At 36.9% G+C, this 25,511-nt stretch overlaps 1 protein-coding gene across 3 annotated transcripts in view; it reads right to left on the reverse strand.

The window, feature by feature from the left end:
• NRXN3 (neurexin 3) overlaps positions 1-25,511 on the reverse strand; it is a 1,543,117-nt gene that overhangs the window by 765,891 nt on the left and 751,715 nt on the right. For all 3 annotated transcript variants that reach the window (XM_041758643.1, XM_041758640.1, XM_041758644.1), the window contains one exon: positions 20,709-20,828. In XM_041758643.1, the coding sequence (XP_041614577.1) occupies positions 20,709-20,828 (120 nt within the window). The remainder of the gene's footprint in view (positions 1-20,708; positions 20,829-25,511) is intronic.

The following is a 25,511-nucleotide window of genomic DNA, read 5'->3' on the forward strand; positions in this document are numbered from 1 at the left end:
TATAGCAACCAGCATTGCCATGACCAGAGCTCCTGGCCATCTACTGTCACTGGATTTTGTCTGATCCCAATCTGGGAAGGTGGTAAGGTCAAAATTCTATTTTGTGCCACAGCATATGGAAAGACAATATGGCAGAGAGGTTAACAGAGCATGAACTCCTAATAGACAAACCTGGATTTGAGTCCCAGGTGCTTCCTAGTTTTGTGTCTCATGGGTCAGACATCTCAATTCTTCTATTACAGTGTCCTTCACCAAATGGGAGGAATAATAAGAATATCTACTTGTTGGGGTAATGATATCTACTTGAAAGATTGTCATAAAAATGAAATGAGAATATAAATAAACCAGCATTGTATCTAAAATTAGGAAACATGCCACAAGAATCTCTTAAAAGTTTTGTTATTTTATTAACTTATTCTAATTTCTATCCAATTCTTTCAATGAGGCAAAACAAAATCCATGAAATGGAGTATCACTAACATAGCTACACTCTCCCTTGTGGGATTTTGTAATTCTTCAAAATAATCACCTAATATATGTTGACAAACAACTTGTAGGATTTTCTTATCAATCTAGGGATATGTTACACTTCTATGGGTCCTAGATAAAATTCTACAGACATCATGTGTAATGTGCTGATGTAACCCAAAGAGTAGTTGGTTGGTTTTATGACACGAAACTCACCCTTTAACCAAGACAGAAAGAAAGGATGACAGTATTCCCAAGTCACTACACACAAATCCACAGCAAATATGCTACCAAAATTTCATTTTCCCTAACTATATTTAGAGAATACTTTGAACCAGCAGTCGGGCTAAAAACAAAATATTTTAACAGATCTGGCTAAACGAAGTATAGAAGGATCTGACAGGATAAATTCCAAAGGTCTTTCTTTTTTTTCAAAATGACTAAAACTAAAAGTATTCTTTTTCCATAATGCATATGCATCAGAGCCTCTAAGCAATCTGTATATTTTGAACTGGAGAGAAAACATTCTCCATATTCCTCAAGAGAAAAAGTGACAACACAGGAATGTCTTGCAATCTCATCTTCTTTGCTGGCTTTTTGCAAAAGAAGCCTTCATTTAACTTCAAGGCAGAAGGGAGTGGACCAACCACAGGCATTTATAACAAAGAGACAGATGGTTGAACTGGTCACCTGTCTGGAGAAATTATTCACAGGGGAAAACGAACAACAGAGACTGAATAGTGTATATTCAGTGTGTATATGTGTATGTTTTAATAACCTCAAACTATCCTTTCAGCTTATAATCTGAACCTCAATCACAGCAGTAAAAAAAAAAAAATTGGAGAAAGGACAGAATTTTTAGTACTATCCTCACTGGAGATAGATGATATGAAATACTCCCATTTGATCATGATGGATGGCCCTTGCTCTGTACTCTGGAAAATGAGTAACCGCCCCCACAAAGCACCTCTCTATAGGCTTCTTGAGGAAAAGGAGGCCTCTCTCCTGTCCAAATCTGACAATTGGATTTAATTGTGCATGGAAGTAAGGAGTCCCTGGGGTTTAGCATCACGTTGACTCCAAACCACCAGCATCAGAGGTAAATGGATTCAGCTGGATCCCTGGATTTTCAGTAAAAACAACCAAGAAAGAGAATCTCTTATTTCAGAATATTCCTTTGGCTATATTTTCAATCCATATCTGTAAGTGATATTATTGTTTCTTTTTTTCTGGGATCTATTTTTCTATCCACATGGCTCTCAAAACCAATGTCGCTAAGAATGGTGCCCTTCCAGATATTGATGATTTTTTTCTTGGACCTTATGAAGAATATGAACCAATACATTATAAGCACTTAAAATATTCATACTTACTAAGTATTTTTACATGTATAGAGAAGATTGCTTTCCCAGGAATAAGCTGGAAGAACTATTGAGGAAACACAAGAGACCAGAACAGGGTAGAACAGTCTAATGGTTAGGTCCTTAACTCTCTTTCTAAATATCATTATTCATATTACCTAATTTGAAGAGCAATAGAAAATTTTGAGATTTAATGCAGTCACCAGAATATACACCCCAGGGGTTTCCTTTTATACATAATCTGGGGGGGGCAGGGAGGCTTGAACTGGTAAGCTCACAGTAATTATGATTTTTTTAAGAGAAGGAAACTATAATTCCTAAGTTGGGCAATAAATAGGTGCATGAGTATCTGTTTTGTTATTTTTATACTTTGCACATATTAACGTATTACAAATATTATTTCCATGGTGTTCAACAGTTAATAAAAACAGGAAAGTCTAAAAATAAGTGAAAAGTAAATTACAGTCTTTGGCAATTGTGACAAAAAGCTAACACTTATTAATAAAGATGATGGGTACAGTGTGTTGAACATACTCTGTATTTTCTGTATGTATAAAACTTTGCATACTTTTAACATTCAGTTGGGCTTTAAAAAATCACATGTTGCTGCTTTACATTCCAAATTGGTTTAGGTGACAAAGTTTAATGGTATTGATTCTTAAGAATGATTTTCTAATTTCTCAAAGAAGGACAGTTTCTGTCTTGGGCCCTCAAAACACTGAATAACTTCCATGGGTATCTAAACAATTTATAAAACAGTGGTAGGGTTTATCTCCCAAATGGTACAATAAAATCACAGAGAATCTGTGTAACCTTGGGTTGTCCTGCTTCAGCCACTTGACAGAGCCTAAACTTTCTAAGCCAGGGAACCAGAAAATCATAGGATTAAGACAGAAGCAAATAGTAGCAACCTTGCACCCATCTTCTCGGGGGTGGTATATGACCACGATTTATCAGTTTTTCCCACATAATCCTATCATCAACACATTTGTTGTGTTTTCTGTTGTCCTTAAAGAAAAAAAAATTTCAAGACTTCTTTTGGAAAAACAATCCCAGACAGTTGAATTTTACCCAATACCACATTTGAGGATTCTTTTCAGTACTAACAGTTGACAGAAAAGACAATCAACTAATAACAATAAATGAAGCAACTGTGTAAAATATGGAGTCCCGCGTTTCAATGTGCACAGCCTGAAAAATATTGCTGGAATGCAGTTCATGTGTATGCATTACAGACGCCTTGATAATATTCACACCACATTGTGCAAAAAAAGGGAAGGGGGACCTGAAACATTTGATATGCCTCATACCTTTGCTACATGAACTTTTTTGACAAGAATTCTGTCAAAATATATATCAAAAGATTCTGCTGTTGCAGGGGAGGTTATCTACACACTTTAAATGTTCAGAACTCATCCTTTTCAAAAGGGATAAATTACACACATTTCAAACTGAGGCAGGAAATAACAGTTTTGAATACTTCATGCATTTTGGCTTAGCAGCAGGGAGCTTGGGAAGGCTTCTGAGGAGGAGTCAGAGCCCTCTGGTATTTCTATCTGCTAGAAGCCTGGATGGAGCCTGGACACAGTAGCAGAATTTAGCTGACCGCAGTTTTGCCTACATCAGGGAAAACAGTGAACTTAGACTGAACTTGTCTCCAGTCATATACAACCAAGGGCATTAAAATTATAATTTAATCAGAGAGGCCGTAATAGTACTTTGCACTGGAAATCATACAATAAATACGATCTAACAGTCTTTTAAACCAATGTAGGTTGAAATACCAAGTACTGTTAGAGGAATAGAGAAAAGGCTTTTTCACATGAGTAAATTTTTCTTGGCTTTTTTAAAAAATCTTTAATTGTAAAATCCAAAAACAAAGTTAAGGCTAAAAGGAGTAATAACAAAGGTTATAAATTTCAAATGGGGTAGATTTCTTAAATGTTTGCCACTTCATAAATTCTTTGAATATTATAATTGGTTGTGTCCACTTACATGCAGCTTATAGTCAGGTTGAGGCTAATCCTAAAATTCTCATGGCCAACTCTTCAGGTACATATCTGTCTATCATCAACCTTGGCTTTCACAAGCACCTCCAAATGATTTCCTTGCTTTCACTCTGCTTCCAAAAATATATTCATTGAATTCTCACTGTGTATAGACACCACATAAAGGTCTAGTTATTTATTTAGTGGTGACCAAATGAATGTGGTATCTGCTTTCATGGGGTTTACTGTCTTTTTCAAATCACCACTCACACTCTGTTAGAGGGCTCCTTCTGAGACACAGCTTTGCCCATATCACACACTTGCTCAAAAACTCCCACTCAAAAAAAAAAAACAAAACAAAACAAACAAACAAACAAACAAACAAAAAAACCTCCCACTCATCCTCTTGCTCCAGAATCTTCCACCTCTAGAACCCCTGGATCAAGACCTTACCTGAGCTACCTCTGACCACCCTTCACACCACATCTATGTCAGTCACTCTCCATCCCCAAAATAATCCCTGCCTTTTCTTATTCTCCTGCTCTCAATCACCTTCTACATAACATTGAGCTTTAGCAGAACCAAGCCTATATTCTAATCAAAGATAAATGAATATGCTGGGCTCTGTAGAAAAGTACTAGTTATGCAGGTACCTGCAAATGGATTTAGTTTTTGGTGAAGCTTAAAAAAAAAATGGAGAAAATAATTAAATAAAAGTCATCCATAAGAATAAAACTATTTCTTTGCAAGAGACAGGGAGTAACTTAGATCACATATTACAGACCCTCTTTAGGACACAGTACAGTAGGGTCATGTATTTCCCTCTCCAAGAACACAGAGAGGTAAGAGGTTTCCAATGGCATAAAGAAGGTGCACGCTCCCCAAAGGAAGTCTGTCTGTCCATGCAGAAGACCAGATGGCTCATGGGAACAAGCAAAACCTTTGAGGCTATGGAGAGTAGAAGGCTGGATAAGGAGGCCTAAGAGAGGAGAGAAACAGACATTTAGGGAGCAGTTACTAGCAACAAGAAGTTATCTTGGTTAGATGGCCAGGCATTTGAAAAAGTCAGGTTATTAGAAAACCCATAACATGAAAATTGAAGTCACCAAGGATAATGCAAAGGATGGAGTAAGATAAAAAGGCTATGAGCAAGGAACTCAGTGTAGAATGTTCTTCACATCCCAAAGGCCAGTAGACGTTGATGGTGAGGATGGGGGAACAGTATAGGACACTGTGAGCTGTCACAAAACAATGAGTGTGAATTGTGCTCTGATTCCAGGAAGAAGAGGACTGGGAAGAAAGTGTCTTCACTGAAATGGACTTTAACAGATGTTATGTCACTGTGGCATATCCAGATTATAGTTAAGGCATAGATGTTGAAGCAATAAAGGAGTTTGTTCTCAGAAAAATATACAACAGTGTGCCCATATGATGACAATTACTTAATCATTTATGGTCTACTACTAACTTGGCATCAACTATCTGTCATCAAAAATAAATAATATTTGCATAAACATATTTCTACTATACAAAGGCTCAGAAGTAAATAAATCACACTTCCCTCTAATTAATAACTGAATATAAAGAGAAAAATCATTCCCGTGTGTTTACTTTCAAATGAATTTAAATCTCAATCATCTCAAATTCTTAAAGCTTTGTTCTCAGTAGCAAATAGAGCGCAGAAGTACAAATTCCCTACATAATTATTCTTAGAAGTGCTGTTCTTAAGATGGTTGGAATTTCTCTTTTGGATACCCTCTCCACCAACCCTCTTCCCACACATTAAGCAATCACACTCATCACATTTTCTTTCCTCGAATACTATCAGCTTCATAGGTTCCAAAAAGGTAATAGCATTCTGCTCATTGAAACTGATTATCAAAATCACCATGATTGAGATTTTGGTCTTATCTCAGTGCTCAGCAGCTGAGCCCATTCTGGAGGACTCCTGGGTAATGGGTATATAATGTTACTGAGACTTGGCTTCTTTCTCAGTTAAACTCACTGGAGTCATCTTCCCATGGCAGGCAATAATTACCACATTAGGCTGCTCAGATAATAAACCAGAGATTCCACAGTTCCCTGGGGATTTTTTGTTTGTTCTTGTTTTCTGTCAAGAGTAAATAGGGAACAAGAGGCTAACCATGAGTTTTCCACTATTTGACCCCATGTCCAAAGTCAAAGCTGTATCAAGTATCAAACTTGGCCTGGTCTTTTCTTAGAGCCCCAGACTAAGTACTGAAACGTACCGAGGAGAGATGGCCAAAATCATCTATTAACAATCCATTGTGAAAGCTAAATTAGGTTCTGTGTTACTGCTGCAAATGAACTGATTTGAAAATGAATTACTATCTACGAAGTTCATATTATATATTAAGATTTCTGGTAATAATGGAGGCTGCAAAGATTGCAGTTTTGTTTCCTTTTTCTAATAAGTGACAAGAACCAAAGATTCCTGGACAGTGATTCTCCTCTATTTGAGGAAAGAACCAAAAATAAGACATGAGATTATGGAAGGCACCAGAATCCCTTGGTGTGCTTGAGAGTCTGTGCAAGTACTACTTTAAAAAATCAAGATATTTACAGGAAAGGTAGTAGAATCCTCCGAAATTGACTTAGGTTTTGGTTGAATCATACAGACCCATAATCAGGAATATGTTTACATTTAAGGTTAGAACATATAAAAAAGTCAGTGGCACTTGAATAATCTAATATTAGCAATACTACCACTCACATCCACCCAGCACAGCTCAAGTCTATAATTTCTGGAAGATACCATAGTCAACATAATATATGCAAGCTGGTTGTCTAGGAAAGATGGTAAATACACAACAAAAGCGGTAATGAATTTAGTAAAAATTCCACTTGTTTTATTTTTTGGTAACATTGTTCTTCAATGGGAGGGTTACATTTTCTTTAATTTTTTAAAAAGATTTTATTTATTTATTAATGAGAGACACAGAGAGAGAGGCAGAGACATAGGCAGAGGGAGAAGCAGGCTCCATACAGGAAGCCGGATATGAGATTTGACCCCAGGACTCCAGGATCACATCCTGAGCAAAAGGCGGATGCTCAACTGCTAAACTATCCAGTCATCCTGAGAGGGTTACATTTTTTTATTTAAACCGCTATCAGGAAGAAAAACTCTTCATAAATCAATACTCTGCTTTACACCTATTATTTCTAATCCTGTTAACAAAATTGAAACTTTTGCGAGGTACATATTGGGGAGCTGTGCTGCATTAATTGCCAAAGGCCACTGAGTTAGGAGGACAGGAGCCAGGATTTGAACCCACTTTTTACTCTTAAGTCTACATTAATCCCCCTTTTGATGCTGAGTCATGCTGTCTCTCAGTTCTAAATATAAATACAATGGGATTTGAAGAAGAGATCAATATGGACTAAAGTGGCCAGAGAAAACTCCCCAGAATAGGTGAAACTCGGTTGGATCCTAAAGCCAGGTCAAGGAGAAGGAAACCTTCCAGGGGGGAGGAACTAGAGAAGCAAGGGCATAGGGATATAATGATAACAGAAAATGCTGAGACAGTGCCATGTGACAATGAGAACATTGGCCTTATTAGATGGCACACAGCCATGAATATTAAAGGAAAGGTGGTCAATATAGACATTTAAAAAAAAAAAAAAACAAGAGTAGGATTTAGGCTACAAGAGGAACCCTGGAGGTTCATGAGTGGAGGAGTGATAAAGTGATAAGACAAAAAAAAAAAGTGCTCTGGGAAAACTAATCTACAACTGGCACACAGGATAGATTTCAGAAATAAAAGCAGGGAGGCCAACAACAGGGAATTCAAAGACTGCCAAGGAAAGCAGCAGGGAGCAGCATTTTTAACACACCCTATGTTGCCCAGTTGATTTTCACCGTCATGGCTTCAGTGGAACTGCATGTGATGCTCCTTCCTGATTTTCTCTCTCTGAAGAATCTGTCACCAAAACATTCCATGTGACAAGAGATGCAGCTTTAGGAGATATAGCCACAATCAAATATTACCTAGGAAACCAAATATAACTAAATGCAGAATGTTACCCCACACTGGGAAATAGCTGTGAGATTTGGTTATAGCTGTGTTTATTGTTCATTAAACTTTATGTAATAGGAAAATATGCTAAATTAATCCAAATGCAAATTAAATAAGTTAGATGTTGGAAATCCATGTGGTGTGTTGCGGGGATTGGAATAAAGCCTCTACCATCACTGAGAGTTTGTTTGGCAAACTCACTTATTTTAATACCTTCTTTTCCATTTTCCCCATTCTCAGGATATTCATGAGTCAGGGACAACAGGCATGTGTGATGATATGTGTGCTGAGCTGCAGGCCTTTTACAAAGGCCCCCCGTGCCAGGGCACTGATGTGAGTTTTAACTATATGATGCACTTGAGTGCCACATGTGGAAGCCATATGGGAATTTCAGGTAGCAAGAGAAAAAAGATTATTCTTAAGGATAAGTAAATCCCAGGTCCCTGCCTAAATCCTTTTTCAGAGATAAAATTGTACCCTGAATATTGGGTATTCACATGGAATAGAGGGGCTTTCTTCCAAAAATCCTCAAGAGGAGTCAGATATCTCATCTGTGGCCTAGGAAAACATATCACCTATACAATTACAGATAATACACAACTTATCAGTTGATGGAATGCAGCCAAGAGTTCATACGTGACACTATTAAGACACAGAAAAAAAAGACATTTGGATAGAAAAATTATTTAAGAACAATTAGAAAAAATCCTAAAGGAAATTTGCATTTATTTATAATATGTACATATGCGCATATTATTCTTTTTTACTTATATGAATGTGTATTTAGTTTTACTCATATAAGGATATCTGGGTAAAACTGCAATTTTTTATTTAGTTAGAAGCCAATTACAAAAAATACACAGTGAATTCACTAGGAAATAGTGCTGAGAGTCAGACACTACCATTTCCTATCAATTATCCTGAGTGTTTTTACAGTTTACTAGGTTTGACTGAATTCTACTGGAAAGAGATTTAAAATTTTTGCAATCCACAGTGTACAAAAATCAAGAAATCTTTGTGTTTTACATTTTTCAGTCTACAGTGCATCTAAGTGCTTCAGTCATATGTTACTAGTTTGGGCCAACATGAACTCAGTAGAAATTAACAGATGATGTCAAAGTAGAAGAGTTCTACTGCCTACGCAAGAACTCTAGAGTAGACCATTACAAGAAATCTCATCATATGGAATAAATGCAATGTCTCTTTGGAAGTGTATGCCATGGAAGGAAAAACAAAACAAAATAAAAACAAAAACCTGGGACCCAAGGCTCCTTCCCCACATACCTTATAAGGGTCTTTGCCCTTCAATTAAAATCTACTACAAATCCATTTTACTTATATACATATATGTATAACTGCTCAGAAATGGAAAGGTTTTCTGCAGAAGGGATAAGGACAAGAGAGAAAAGAAATGAAAACATCTTGACATTTCTATTTTTTATCTGAACAAAAAAATTTCATAGTGAGATGCTCATTATAATTTCTGTATGCCCAAAGCATTCTGTCTGGCAAGAAAACATCTAGTCCTGGTAGAAATACTATTCATTTTATGAAAAGAACACTAGGACCATTGCACAACTTAGACTCTACAAATATGCAAGGCTCAATCATTCATCCAACAAATATATTTTAAACATCTATTCTGTGCTTGACATCATGCATATTCTGAAACAAGATCATATAAATAACTGGTAAAAATCGTACATGTTTTTCTATTACCGTACATTTTACAGATTTTCAACAGTGAGCTTGTATAACCTTAATTTTTTTATAATAATAAATTTATTTTTTATTGGTGTTCAATTTGCCAACATACAGAATAACACCCAGTGCTCATCCTGTCAAGTGCCCCCCTCAGTGCCCGTCACCCATTCACCCCCACCCCCCGCCCTCCTCCCCTTCCACCACCCCTAGTTCATTTCCCAGAGTTAGGAGTCTTTATGTTCTGTCTCCCTTTCTGATATTTCCTACCCATTTCTTCTCCCTTCCCTTCTATTCCCTTTCACTATTATTTATATTCCTCAAATGAATGAGACCATATAATGTTTGTCCTTCTCCGATTGACTCATTTCACTCAGCATAATACCCTTCAGTTCCATCCATGTTGAAGCAAATGGTAGGTATTTGTCATTTCTAATGGCTGAGTAATATTCCATTGTATGCATAAACCACATGTTCTTGTATAACCTTAATTATTTAAAAAAAACTATTTAAAACTAAAAGGCATCAGCAATGCAAGTTAACCTCATTTTTTGTATACATGCATCAAAATAATAAGTGCACACCAGCATCTAAAAATCAAAATAAGAACAGTCTAGAGTCAAAACACTCCCTGGCATAGAAACACCTCCACTTTTCTAAAGTCTTCCTTTTTTTTGTTTGAAAACACCTCTTAATTTCATTTGGCAAAGAGACATGGATCAGGCAGCAAAGATCCACAGGATAAAGGTAGGTGAGAAAACAAACTATAATTCTAGGTAAAGAAAATAAGAACAGCTAACTGCAAGAGCCAAATCAATCCCTGCACCCACTGAGCTTAATCAAGTGTTATCAGAGGGACTGGAGGGAAAAAGCAATGGGGACCTCATAAAAGAAACTCAGATGAGGAAATACTTGACAGAGACACATTTGCAGGTATGTAACTAGCTTTGTGCAGCTTCTTTGGCTGCAGAAGGCTCCTTGACTGAAGAACACCTATAACTACAGTTGAAGGGTCTTTTCCCTTCCCCTTTCCCTCCAAGAAGAAGAAGAAGAAGAAGAAGAAGAAGAAGAAGAAGAAGAAGAAGAAGAAAACAAAAAAACAAAATACAGTTCCTGAAATATTCTACAATGCCAGAGCTATTTGGGGACTAATGCAAAGCCTCACTTCATTCCCAGAAGTTGTGGCTTAAAACACGGCACAAGTTGTCATCCCTCCTCCACCCCCTACTCTCAATCTCAAGGTGCAAGGTAAAAAGAAACAGGTGAAGTCCACTTCCAACCTAGATAGAATAACAAAGATTGGATCCACAATCAACTTGAAACAATAAATGTGAAAGATTCACAAGACACTGAACATCAGGCAAAGAAGGACAGGGATTCCGGAGAGGAAGAAAATAGACAAAGTGAGGGCTCAGATTTCCTTTTTTTACTGGAGAGAACTGCAAGGGAGCAGCAGGGAGGAGTCCCCAAGTGGAGACCCACAGATTCCTCCAGATGAGAGGAGCTAAGGGTCAGGAAAGGACAAGGCAGCTAAAATGCACAGTGACATGGGTGAGTCTTACACAGGTTCTCCGGAACTAGAGAAAACAGAAACAAAAAAATCACATACCATGTGATTCTATTTATATATAGTCAAGAACAGACAAAACTCATTTATGCTGAAACAAATTCAACTAGCAGTGGCCTCTGAGAAGAGAAGGACTACAGGAGCACAAGGGAATTCCCTGGGAAGATGGAACTGTCTTTTATCTCAACAAGTATGATGGTTACATGGCTATAAATGTTTGTCATAATGCACTTAAGATATACATATTTTGCTGAGTGTAAATTTTACCTCAATCAAAAAAAATGCATACCACCCACAGAAAAAAAAAGTTAAGAGAAAAAAGTAAGGAAAGGAAACCATATTATACTTATTAGCTCTATTTTACAAGAGAAAATAAAGTAGTTGATATATTTTCCCCTTTGCGTGTAAATAAAAATAAACAAAGATGGAAATAAATGTAGAGAATTATAAGTCTATATTGAAAAATATATTAAAATTGTACCTGTATGTAACTAACAAGGTAATATGAAATTATCTTCTGTGAACCAATAGGCTCTCAGTAGATCATTGCCATCGCCATCAATAAGTAGCTAGCCAAGCACACCAGAAATAAATGGGCTGTAATTAAACATAGGCAATAAAATCAGTCTACAAATACAGCATGTTAAAGCTGGCTGAAGTGAAATTAGGGAGGCCTCAGATTCCAACAATTCACAATAATCCCTGGTAAACTACAGGACTCTGCATGGTGGAGACTATTTCTCCTTGAACTGTAGGTCCAAGTGTCAACTGGGATTTGCAGAAATTAGCATTTTATCTAGGAGTCTCAGCTCATTTCCATGGAGGGTTATACAAAACAAAAGCTGTAAGTAGTCCTGACTCTTGCTGAATCTTTTTGAATTCTGCACTTGTATTAAAATCAAGTGACCTGTGATACAAAACTGTGTCTTCTTGGTATCAGAGTAAATTGTAAGCAAGAGTGATTCCCAAGGGAATAAGCTAAAACCCACATCTATGAATCTGCCCCCCTAAGAATACCAGCACCATCAGCCTTGCTCCTAGAAGACCCTGAGATTAACTGCCATCTCCTGACATCCTGTTAGATACACCAAATATCTATGGTCCAGGAATAAAAAACAAATGAAAAGAAATAACTTTGGCCATTACCTTAGGTCCTGCTAATGTCTGCTGGCTCATGAATGCTTCTCTTTCAGTGTTTTACTTTCTGGATCTTGCATCCTATGGTACCAGGCTGCTCCTCCAGCCTTTCTGACTTCTCTGGACTCAGCCCTTACCTGCCCAGACCTACCAAACTTGCAAAATGGAACTCTGATGGAACTCCTGATCTTATTACATGAGCAGATCAATCCTAATGATGCTCTTATTTAAAACAAAGTAAAAAGTGTAAGATATATCCCTCCTACCAAATAACAATGTAGATACTAAAAATCACAGTGTAATTGATACAACAGAAGAAGTCAAGTTCCATGGCGAATGTAAATCTAAACTCCCATGCATCCAGATGAGTCCTCATTAAGAAGCTTTCCTTGAGGCATTCAGAAGACACCAGCAGTCCAGAGTTCAGACTTTGCAGCCAGAGATATAAAACTGAATCCTTGTCCCCCCCGCCTAATGGTTTTGTGACCTTGAGCAGATCACTTGATTTTTCCATGTCTCAGTTCCCTCATTTGTAAAACTGAGATCATAATAGTATCTACTTCCTAGGGTTGTTAAGATGACAGGATAATGCAACAAATTCAATACAGTGTTTGCTACACAGTTAAATGGTCGAAAAAATAAAAGGTGATTGTGTATGATAGAAGTATTCAAGATAACAAAACAGATCTGAAATTGAATAGATCATACTACTATTAATAAAAATTACCCACAATTTAGAAAAAAAAAAAAAGGCCAGGAGAGAGCCGTGTGCCCTTTCAATGTCATAGAAATTCTGACACTGTTTTAATAATACTACCCAAGAAATACTTACTTATATGGGAAAATGTATCTATGACTGATATTTACTATTCACTGGGGCCCACATTCTGCAAGATGATTAACCTGTTGATTTTTGTTCAGTAGAGATATAATGGTTGATAGAAAAGAAAATATCTAAAGCTAAGGGCTTTTTCCCTGTGAGCATTCACCAGTTTTATATTTAACCTAAATATTTAATATTCTTTTTAATGCCTATAAATATCCAGTTCTTCAAAAATTCTTTTGTCATCTTGTTTATATTTTTACCATCTTATTGTTTTCCTCACTAAGGAGTTAAATAAATTTGGCAGGCATTCATCTTGTATTTATGTGTTATATTTTTAACTTTATGAAAATTGTATGAGTCTAGTTTTTAACTTTTGAAAATCACATTGAAAAATAGCCAATAGCTCCACTTCGGCTACTATGTGCCATGACCTTCACAGAATTATATGCATCCAATTCATCTTTACTTGTGAGATAGGACCTATACATATCCACACTTGGGGGACCTATACATATCCACATTAACTAATTAATTAATTAATTACAAAGTAACATAGCTATTAAGGGACAGAGTCACAATTTCAACATAGGCCATCCACTCCAAATCAGAGGTCTCATTCACTATGTTATATGACATATATAAAGATTGCAATAAAGTAAAGGAAAAAATGAAAATCAAAAGATATACACAAACAGAGAATAAATATATAAATATTTGGGGATATGGGGAGTTATCCTAATTCTATAATATCTCAAGATATTCTAACTAAAAAGTCTTATCTTAGTATTAAGGCAGAGATATCTAAAGGGTTCACAATTTCATAATATCATAAAATTAACAACCTAGAACACAGAGCTTCTCTTTTCCAACCCTATATTCTTATGCAATTGGGTTGTCTGTAAAGACTTGACAACCTGGCATTTTAAGCAATCTAGTCTGGTAATTAGTGATGTTAAACTGTTCTTCTTTCTAGTAACTATTAAGTGGTAGCCAATCTAATAAGAATGTGAGCTTTCACATCAGACAAACCTGGATTCAAGTCCTCACTCAGCACTTTCCTGTGTGACCTCAGTGTCCCCATTGTTAAAATCAGGACAATGGTATTTTGTAGGGACTTTGGGATGATTAAAGGGATAACATATTTATAAAGATCCTAGTAGAGTGTTAGGAACATAATAAGGACTTGACAAATGTCAAATATTATTAGTTACAACAAAAACTATCACTACTTCTATTTATTAAGTACCCATCATACTCCTTGTCCTGTACAATGCTTCAAGAGGCTGTGTCTAACTCAATTTCAGTGTTAAGAGTTAACATTGACATTTAAATTAGTTTGATTCTGGGATCCCTGGGTGGCGCAGTGGTTTGGCGCCTGCCTTTGGCCCAGGGCGCGATCCTGGAGACCGGGGATTGAATCCCATGTCAGGCTCCCGGTGCATGGAGCCTGCTTCTCCCTCTGTCTGTGTCTCTGCCTCTCTCTCTCTCTCTCTCTCTCTCTGTATGACTATCATAAATAAATAAAAATTTTAAAAAAATAAATTAGTTTGATTCTAAAGCTAATTAACTTAATGGCTCTGTTATATTTTATAATTTAATAAGTCATATGCATTACAAGTCAACTTTTTAAAATTTTGGTTCATTTTAAGTACATTTTGAAGATAAATGTCCAACAATGTTTCAATGAAAGAAGATTTGGAAAAAAGAGAAGGAAGAAAGAAGAAGAAGAAGAAAGAAGAAGAAGAAGAAAAAGAAGAAGAAGAAGAAGAAGAAGAGAAGAAAAAGAAGAGAAGAAGAAGAAGAAGAAGAAGAAGAAGAAGAAGAAGAAGGAGGAGGAGGAGGAGGAGGAGGAGGAGGAGGAGGAGGAGGAGAAGGAGGAGAAGAAGGAGAAGAAGGAGAAGGAGAAGAAGATGATGATTTGGGGCCTATTAGTCCTCATCCAGGACTCAGCATGGAGAGTTCTATCCCAAAGAAAGGAGCACCATAATGTATATTCTACTAATGAGATGAAGAAATCTAGTATTTTTTACACTTTGAAAAATGCATATCATGTAATGTGAAACAAAACAGGGCAGAGCACAAACTTTACACAGAGTGTGATTTTAACCATGCAAGTGCTTAGAAAAAAGAATAGAAGGAAACAGCCAGAATGTTAGCAGTGGTTGCAGACTACTACTTCTCTCTCTCTTTCTTACTGGAATACTATCTTTTCTTTCTGACCTTCTTTCTTACCATATATACTTAGAAAGTACTTAAAATTTTTTCAAGATTCATTTGTCAATGAAAAACTTCTCAATAACAGCAGCTCTTCTTGATGAAGCCTCTACCCCAGGGACAGCCTCTCTATTCTATGAGTCCTCACTACATATTGTTTATATTTCTACTGAAGCACTTCCACCTGTGTCTTCCCTTGTTACACTGTAATGTCTTTGAGAACAGGGGTGTATCTTATTCATGATCATATCTGCAAATAAGAAATCTCTGGTGAGTGAAGGAATGAATAACTGATTAAGTGTCCTAAGCAGCAAACAACCATCTTAATACTAAATTTCTCAGATACAGCCTGTTTGCTAGACAGGCAGAGCCTGAAAACAGAGTAGGAATTAAACACATAACTGAAAACACGGACACATTGTAGTCTGGTATCTTTGGAAATTATTATTGGACAAATAACAACCTAGCTTCATAACATAATGCCAGTGTGTCTATATGGACCCAACAGGTACAATGAACATACGCATGTCTATTGGCTTGTTTGTACACTAAGTAATGCATATATTGCTCATTTTTTTCCTTGAAGCCTGAATGGGAAATGCTTTTTTAACAGATTTAATCAATACACCAACCTACATTAAAAAAATAAATAAACCCACACAATAAATAAAAAGCAAAAGGCCAATCAATAGCCAACAGTGCAGCTTAACAGCCACTCCACCAGAAAACTGTCTGAAAAGGTGCTTCACACTCCACTGTCTGCACGATCCACAGCTGCTTGCTATTGATTTGTTGCAAGCAAAGAACATCTATTATTACATGCCAGTGTGAACCTAGCAATTTCTCCAACAAGTAGCCCGCAATGTACGACTAGCAATGTAGCGCAGGTAGCCAGCTGCTGAGGGTGGGCTGAGGACCCACATTTATTTCCTTCTGTTCTTCCCACAAAGCCATTATAAACACCCGATTTCTAAATCCAGTAATTTGCTGTGTTTTAAGCACTCACATGCCACAGACTGTTCCACATTCACTTCTCCAGGGCACAGAAGTAATAATGAGACCCCAAAATTGTATACAATGCAAAACAGTTGTCATAAACATGTTCAAAGGTAACTATGGTGGTAAGGATTGATGTGAGGTATTTAAAATCACTATTTTCACAAAGTCCCTGAAATGACAATGCCTTTGTATATCTAGGTACATGCAAGTGACTTGGATTTTGTGGAACATTTTGTGGTGCTGTAGAGAGAGGAACCCAACAATAGTCTGCCCTGCCCACATCACAGGAAAGGGATTCTAGATTTGCCTGATGGTGTGATGTCTACAACATACTGAAATCTTCCAGTCTCTCGGTCCTGATGCTACATATCAGTAAGAACCCAATATCCAAAAAGAATATCCCTGTGAGAACCTTTGTAAGGTTCATTTTTTGTTGTTGTTGTTGTTCTTAAAATGTAGTCCCAATATTTTGTCCTTAGGTTGACATTCAGGTGGTATGCACCCTCTGAGAAGTCAGCCCTCTCTGTTTCAAATTTTTCAGAAGAACTGAAGATTTTCTTTGGAGGTTGTTACTGGTGTTTCCTTCCATAGATCTTACCAGATCCCACGTGAACTCAAAATTACTTCTGGGATTATTTTCTTCATTATAGTTTCAAAACAGTCCTAAAAGTCACTTAAAGGAAACTAACTCCCTGTGATTTTGCTATTATATGAAATGGTAGAAGATCGTATCTTAAAAGTACCATAAAACAATTAACAAGTCAATTACACCTGGATTTCCAATCAGATGATCTTTGTCTTCTATCCAGTACAGGAGAGTCGTTCTTACACAAGGTAACAAGCCATAGAGGATACATGCCACATCTTCACAATCACTGTATCAGTTTTGCGTAGCTATCTTTATAAGACTAAACCTGAAATTCACCCCACTGTCTCCATCAACCCACCATGCTGTCATAGAAAATGATGGAATAAAGTTAAGCCCATCCATGCTTAGTCTACTCATACTAAATGAGATATAGTTTCTCAACATAAACTCTACTCATTGAGGTGATATCTATGTGACAGCACCTCAAAATCATCAAGCAAACACCCAATTTGGCAAACAGGTAAGAAAAATCAAAGGTCATGAATGAAGGAACCACTGCTAGGAAAAATGTGGAGAACCTAAAATGCAAACTTTTTTTAGAAACTTGCAAATCATGCCCGGATATAAGTAACTTTTCTATACATGATGAGCTGAACTTAATCCTTTATTTTGAAAAATATCAAAACCTAGCAGTTTCGTATTGAACAAGTTTCTATTCTTGGATGTGCAGTAAGAAATTGTGATGTTTTCATTTCCATTAGCTGAGATCAATCTGTTGTCTTGAGAAATAGCTCATGGAAAATGAGAGAGCCAAACCTTCTCCCCCAACACCACCCTCCCCCAAAAAAGTCTATTGTCATTAGATAGAATCCTTAACCAACCACAGGATCCTGAAGCAGCATTATAAGAAATACAATGTATTTTAGATATATGCAACATTCTATAGAATACACTATTCCTAAAAGTCAGGTAAAGGCCAGATTTCTGTGATGATACTCCAATTATAATGTCATGCGCTATTACTGTTGTTTAGGTCAAAGGCAGGCCACCCGTGGCATGCATGCTACCAAAATAATTACTAATGGCCTTTGTATTCTTCCATATAAGACTCAGCTCTGCTTTTCTCTACATTCCTTCTTCTTTCATCCTTCCTCTTTCATTCACTTATTGTATCTTTTTCCCTTTCTTTGCATTTTCTCCATAATCTTTGCCAAAAATAAGCATGAGCTTTGTTCAAACCTGCTGGTGACACTGAAGTGAAGGCTCAGCTCCTGATGCAGGCTAAGCTACCCCAAATTTGCTAACATAGGCCCAGAGAAAATCAAATAGGTAACTTAATTTTGAAGATATTTGTGAGATAAAGTAGTAAATCACAACTCTAGAAGTCAAGGTTGATACAAAGTAATGATCTGTGATGTAAAGAGGTAAGGTTGATTTGTTAGGTGAGCAAACTGGTTCATTCCCAAATAGAAGTTCCCCTGATATTTTAGATGTCAATCATTAGATATAGAGGCATCTATAGCACGATTTTAAGCAACCTAACACTCTGATACACACGGTTGGTTTCATTAAAAGTTTATATCTGCACTTTACAGTTATATCCAGTATATCTGATCTCTATATATTCTTTACATTCTGCAATTAAAACGTACTTGCTCACATTTCCATATAGCCATCTAATCACAGAAGACCTAGTCTGCTCTCTACGAGGAGATGAGGCAAGCAGATTCTTTTAATGACTTGGGCTCAGAAGTCTTCTACAATAAAAAATTCATGTGTATTGTCTACATAATAAAATCCAGAATACATTACCCTAGGCCTGTGTATCTCAGAAACATTTTTGAAGCATGATATGGCATTGTCACAAAAGAAAGCTTACATTTCCCGATCCATTCTAGTACTTCATTATATGTTGACAAATTGTTCGAGTCAGATAATGCAACAGTTTTCATTCTGAACTGAGACACAATCTGCTCTTGACAAAGTCAGAAAAAAAAATCATAGAAAGCCAGAAAGAATCCTGGTTGATTTTTTTTTTTTTTCCTGGTTGATTTTTAGCAGAAAACAATGCCTGGAACTGGGTGGCTGAAAGGAACTTGTCAATGAGAGAAAAATATATACATACCTTCTGAAGACCATGCTATTCACCACAGTTAGAATAACTTACCTTTCTATTTTTTCTGTGTGTGGTCTCGTCCTGACCATTTTCTACCAGAAATGGTACGTATTTATGACACGGAATAAACTTGGGAGGATAAAGAAGCATTATGCCATAATTTAGGATAAAAAACTTTCCTAATGAGTACTGTGTGGACAAAGGGGATGGAAAATAAAGAGCATATAGGACAATTCCCTAGATATTCTGGAGAGATCCATACCTGCCTATTTCAGAGAAAAACAGTATTTCCAACTCATAAATGTGGAAACGGGACTTTCAATAATACCAAGTACATGGAATGAGCAATCTGATGCCAAAACTTTCTGCAGATACTGTCCTTTGAGCTACAGATCTAGAGGCACATGCTTACATTTAGATCAATGAGAATCAAATATGTTTCTCTCTACATTGACAGAGTCCCCACTTACTTCTCCGGGTATATCTTAAGAGACTGGCAGAGCACATAAAGACAAAAAGCTATGAGAAAAATGAGAAATAGAACAAGGGGCAACTATGCACAAGAAAAAAAAGTTGAGAAATAGGGATTCAAGAAAAACTAAACATGATAGAGATACCATTGTTATCAGCGCCTGCTCCCACTTATGCAACCATAATATGACTTTAGGATTTTCTCAGATAACACCATGAATCTTTTTATAAAACCAAAAGGCCAACTGACTATAAGTTCAGTTTGTAAAATATAAACTCCTACCATAAAGGCTGCATTTAGAAAATCAGAAGATCAACAGGACCCACTATGTCAGGACTTTCAACAAATCTCTTTGTAATTGGTATTCAGAAAATTCAGGTGTTTGCTCATCTTTAAAAATAGCCATGTTAGGAAAATGAAATGAGAAGGAAGTGAAGACACAGGTTATAGATTGCCACAGAACTGATATATCTCCACCATCAATTCTAGAATCACCTTCGTAAAATCAGTCTTCTAGAATTAAATCAGCTGATGTGCCTTTAGTATTGCTAGTGGACAAAAATAACAACCAATTTCAATATGGCTCTCTTCCAATATGAACCAAATACACAGGTATATACATATAAATATATTCACAAAATAGAAATGCATATATAAACAGAATGACTAGGTACCTATAAACCAAATAGATACTAATAAATCTAGCCAGAGGGAATTTCTGACATTTGAAAAACCCCTGAAAATGCTTTAAACTCTTCTAATTAGAAGAAAAAATAAACTCTGAACGTCTTCACCATTTGGAAGACCTAAGAAGTTCTCTAAATTCAGAATTTTGAGAAAATAGCTACAAACCTTAAATATACTCTAAATTCTAGACAATGCAAATGGGAGAGTTTCAAAATTGTTATCCAGATGACTTAATTAATGGAAAACTGAACTCCTCAGAGCAAAAAAATATTGCTTGAATTGTTTTTTGCTTCTCAGCTACAAGCAATCTAATCTAAAGAAAAAACACAGGGAGTAAGCAAATGGGAAAACATCTAGTAATGTTGAACAAGAAATGTCTCTTGTTCTTCCATTAAGAGCACCAGTCCTTTATTTTCCAAGTTTCTGGAGGAGGAAATTGCTTACAAATCTTTCATAAGAGCCATCCTTTTACATAATATCCCTTAAGATTTCTTCAAACTTCTAAACAATGAAAAAAACTCCCAAGTATGAAAAGGTTGTACTCACGATCATTGCACTGGTTTCCAGAATACGAGGTCATGGAACAGTCACAAGTGAAGCCTTCCCACTGCTGCATGCAGACTCCCTGGTTGGCACATGAATCTTCCTGGCAGGTGGTACTTGGTCCTAGTAATTCATAAGAAGAAAAGGAGAGAAGAATAAAGGGGAGAGAAAAGTGTTAATAGTTAATCAAGTTCAAAGCGAGCACTTGAATTTGCTACTCTCATGCCCCAAAACATTCAAAAACACAACCGCCAAAAATGTCAATTCTATAACATGCAACAAGAATAAGTACATACAAAAGACTACAGAAATACACACTTAGCCACAAACTACCAACAGTTACACACAGAAGGGAGAGGGCTGAACACATTGTTCTCTCTTAGGCAGACTTTGCAAAAGAGCTTCATCCCTACCATCCAACTCGAAAGATACTTCATTTGGAACACGGTCTTTCAAAATGTATATTGGAAAGCAGAAAAATTTATTCCCATGATTCTTATGAATTAAGGCATAAAAGTCCCTGAAGCTTGCTTTATGACATTAAAAACATATTTGATGATATGAAGAGGAGAAGGAAGAGAAGAAGCACATAGCAGCCAACATGTACTGGTATTTTGTAGGTGGTAAGTACTGGGTCCTAAGCACTTTGTCTACATTATCTCATTATGCTCTCCAGTGACACTAAAAGTGAAGTAAGTATGACCATCCATTTTACAGATTAAAAGAAAAAGAAAAAAAATAGCTCATACAAGTAAAATAATTTACCCAAAGTCATACATTTGGTAATGAAAGGACCCTGACGTCCAACTTAGGTAAACGACCGCTTGACACCCAAGCTTTTAACTATATCAATCCTTCTTGGAGTGTTAGCTCTCAGACCACCATCACCTGGGAAGTTATCAGAAATGCAAAATATTGGACCCCAGCCCTGTTGAATTGGAAACATTGGAGAGAGGTATAAATTTGTGTTTTTACAAGCTTACAGGAAATTGTGATGCTGTCTAAAGTTTGAGAACTTATATATTGCATCATGTTGCAGCTAAAGTTTCACAAAAGGGTATATTCAGAAACAGTGTACATATGCCAGAGGATGCAAAAGATAATTATTTGAGGGATAGGAAGAAAATAATAAAATTACATTCATTTAAATTTTTCCTTTATTATTTCTATTTTTGTGAGTCTTTCATAAGCAAATAATATTTAAGTACAATGATACTTGTATCTGATATATAAATAAGTACATTTATTTTGGGGGCATTCTCAAAATCTTTTCTGAACATGAGTAAGCAACTAAAAAAGTTTGGTGATCTTTACCTTATGGATTGTCATTAAAATCTCTCTTTAGGTCAGCCTGGGGCCTTTCTTTAAGTATTCACTCTTTTTCATTTCTATCTTCTGCCTTAACCTTGAGATTAAAGAAAAACCTGCACCTTTGGAATTATCTGAGCTACTAGGAAATATCTTAATATTCAGGCTAACTCTCAAAGCACCTCAGCAAAGGAGGCGAGCCCTTTGACTCACCCAATGTATTACTCAGATTCTGATGCAAAAAAGCACTTGACAGAGTAAAAATATATCCATTGCAATAAGTACATATTTCACTGTTTCCTAGCAAAGCCTCACACAGGCACGGAATATTGAAATGTATGCATGCAGAGTCCTAAGGATGCATGTTCAAAAGAGATACAAGACTATAAAGGATTTGTCTTCTGGGTGGCAAGACATTTTGTATTTATTCATCAAGGGTAGGAGCAGTACAGGCTGTCATTCCTAATACAAAGCTATTAGGATATGACATAAGAAAGTTCAAGACAATTACTAACACTGGGGGAGCAGCATTACTGCTGGGTCTCGCAGCTCCTATATGCCATGTGGTTCCCCCATGTGGAGATGAAAGGAGGTTCATGGTCATGTTCTCAGTGGGTCTTAAACTTGAGCATTGTGTAGTACAAGTTTCATTAACAATGGCAAATCAGGACAGCTTCTTTCAAAGGATAAAAGTTTCTGAGAAGTCCATGGGGCTCCCTGACCAAACAGCTCTTACTAGACAATGGATTAGTAATTCAATTGTACTCAAGAATCAGAAACACATGGAAGGCTTTCCCTTGAAAGGCCGCAGAATAGCAAAAACTTTGGGAAAACACAGTAATTCTGTAACTGTTGATTGAATCTGAAGTCAAAGGCTTTTCCATGCTTTTCCCTTCCCGTCTAACTAGCCAAATTTTCACCATTTTTCAAGGACCGGCCCGAATGCTTCCCCTGTATAAAACATTTCCCAATAACTTTGAACAATTCTACCACTTCTTGGTGGCCATGGCACTTATTATTTGCATCATTAACACTGACATATGATAATATTCAATTTAACACTTTTTTACACATTGTGCTGTCCTCTGCTTATATAATCCTCTAATTGTTTCATTTTTTTTAGTATTTGCCCCCAAAATATTGAATGATGCCTGTTGTTAGCAATCATAATACACTTCGATTATATCCTCGCTGTGTTAAGTGTACTGTGCCAGATACAGAGAAAGTGTTTCAGCAAAGGTTGAGCTAATCTGAACTACAGCCTCCTGATATGCCTGTGTCTCCTCCTGTCAGAATCTGAGCATGGGTTACTATCTGTGCTCCGCAAAGGGAGCAATCTGTCCTTTTCATCAGAGGTTGGTCAGGACTCTAAAACAGAGGGAATTATAGCTTATTTTCAAACTCCACAGGATTTGTTTCATGTGCATTAGGTAGTGAATGCCATGCAGAACCAAATAATCCTCCAAGACTGACTATACTGTGGTCACCTCAGAACAAGAGTGGTTTCAATGAGGGAGGGCTAGAAGAACCTGCAATGACTCCTAGTTGATCTTAGACTAAACTTGCATTTGCTATTGAGGTTGAGATCCTAGGCTCCTGCCAACCCCCTCCAGCTTCATTTCCCACTACTGGCCTCCAGTTCACAGTGCTCCAGTCATTCCTTCATCCTTTCACTACCTATCACATTGTGTGCCCCTGAGTCAGCAGCACCTGCACCACCTGTGGGCCCATGACAGATGTGCCTTGTCAGGCTCCACCCAGATCTACCGGCTGGGGGCAAGTCTCAGGAATCCGAGTTGTGACAAGCCCTCTGGGTGATTCTGAGGCCTGCTTACATTCTAGGACCTCTGCTCTTACACTTCAAGACCATACCTACCGGGGCACCTGGGTGGCTCAGTCGGTTGAGCCTTTGGCTCAGGTCATGATGCCGGGGTCCTGGGATGGAGCCCTGCATCAGGCTCCTTGTTCAGTGGGAAGTCTGTCTCTCCCTTTTTTCCTGCCCATTGTCTCTCTCTCTTTATCTCTCCCAAAAAAATAAAAATTTTTAAAAAGAAAAAAAAGGCCATCTCTAACTTAGACGTCCTCTGCTCTTGTTCTACCTACAGCCTGAAATGTCCTTCCTGCAAATTTTCAAATGACTGGTCCACTATGATATTCTAATGTTCAGGTTGAAAATGGGCATTCTGAAGGGCAAACTATATGGTTTCACTCACATAGGGAATATAAGAAATAGTGAAATGGAGTATAGGGGAAAGGAGAGAAAATGAGTGGGAAATATCAGTGAAGGTGACAGAGCATGAGAAACTCCTAACTCTGGGAAATGAACAAGGGGTGGTGGAAAGGGAGGTGGGCGGGGACTTGGGGTGACTGGGTGACAGGCACTGAAGGGGGCACTTGATGGGATGAGCACTAGGTGTTATGCTATATGTTGACAAATAGAACTCCAGTAAAAAAAATACACAAAAAAAGGAAATGGGCATTCTTCAGACTCCTATTTCAGGAGGTCCCCATCAGCATTTCCTGTGTTCTCTGTCACATCTTCCTCTTTATTTAACTCAACAATTGCACTGCCTATAGCTAAGTTATTTTTTAAATTTTTTATTGTTTGTCTCATCCTACCCAAATTTAAGTGCTGTGAGGGCAGAAGTCTTGTCTGTTTTGCTCACCTTTATATCTCTAATTTCTGATAAAGTATTTGGTATAAAGCAAGAGCTCAGAAAATATTGTTAAATGAAAAAAAGAACAAGAGAGCCCAAACCAAAAAAAAAAAGTCACTCTTTTATGATTTAAAGTCAAGTGGTTTTCCAAACTAACAATTTATTCATAAAATTTACCAATATCACCTCATACAAGCAATTTTCTACTTAGAATCAGTTTCGGGGGGGAGGTGGTGGTGGTGGTGGTGGTGGTGGTGGTGGTGGTATTCTATTGACCACATTTCCTCCTCTAATTTAACTATTATACTCATTGAATCACACCAAACATTGAGACAAGGATTCTTTTGTGTCCCCAGTGTCCAGAGATAGTACAAACTGTTGAATGAGAAAGAGCTTGGATTACACTCTAAAACACTTTCTAGATGATAATATAAGCTCTTGGTCTTACTTCAAACTACTTAAGTACATCCTTTCTTGAACAGATTATCTTTTATATCTGTATCTGTTTCTCATAGATAGCAGTGTCTCCAGCATTAAAGAGAGAGAAAGAAATCAGAGAAACCGAGACACATGCCAAACTTCCCTGAAAAAAAGAAAAATAAAATCTTCAACAATGCTTCTAAATGTGCATCACTGATATAAAATGATCTCGTACAAAGAGGATATAATAATAATAAAACAAGGGATTTACATAGCACTTATGTGCCAGACACTGTACTAAGTGCATTTCAGATATTAATGCAATTAATCTTCATAAACACATGATGAAGCAACTATAATTAAATGTATTAAAGAATCAGAAAACAGGAATGTTTTTCTCAGGAAGATATCCAGAACTTTA

This window comes from Vulpes lagopus, chromosome 6 (assembly GCF_018345385.1).
Source record: "Vulpes lagopus strain Blue_001 chromosome 6, ASM1834538v1, whole genome shotgun sequence".
Taxonomy (NCBI): Eukaryota; Metazoa; Chordata; class Mammalia; order Carnivora; family Canidae; genus Vulpes; species Vulpes lagopus.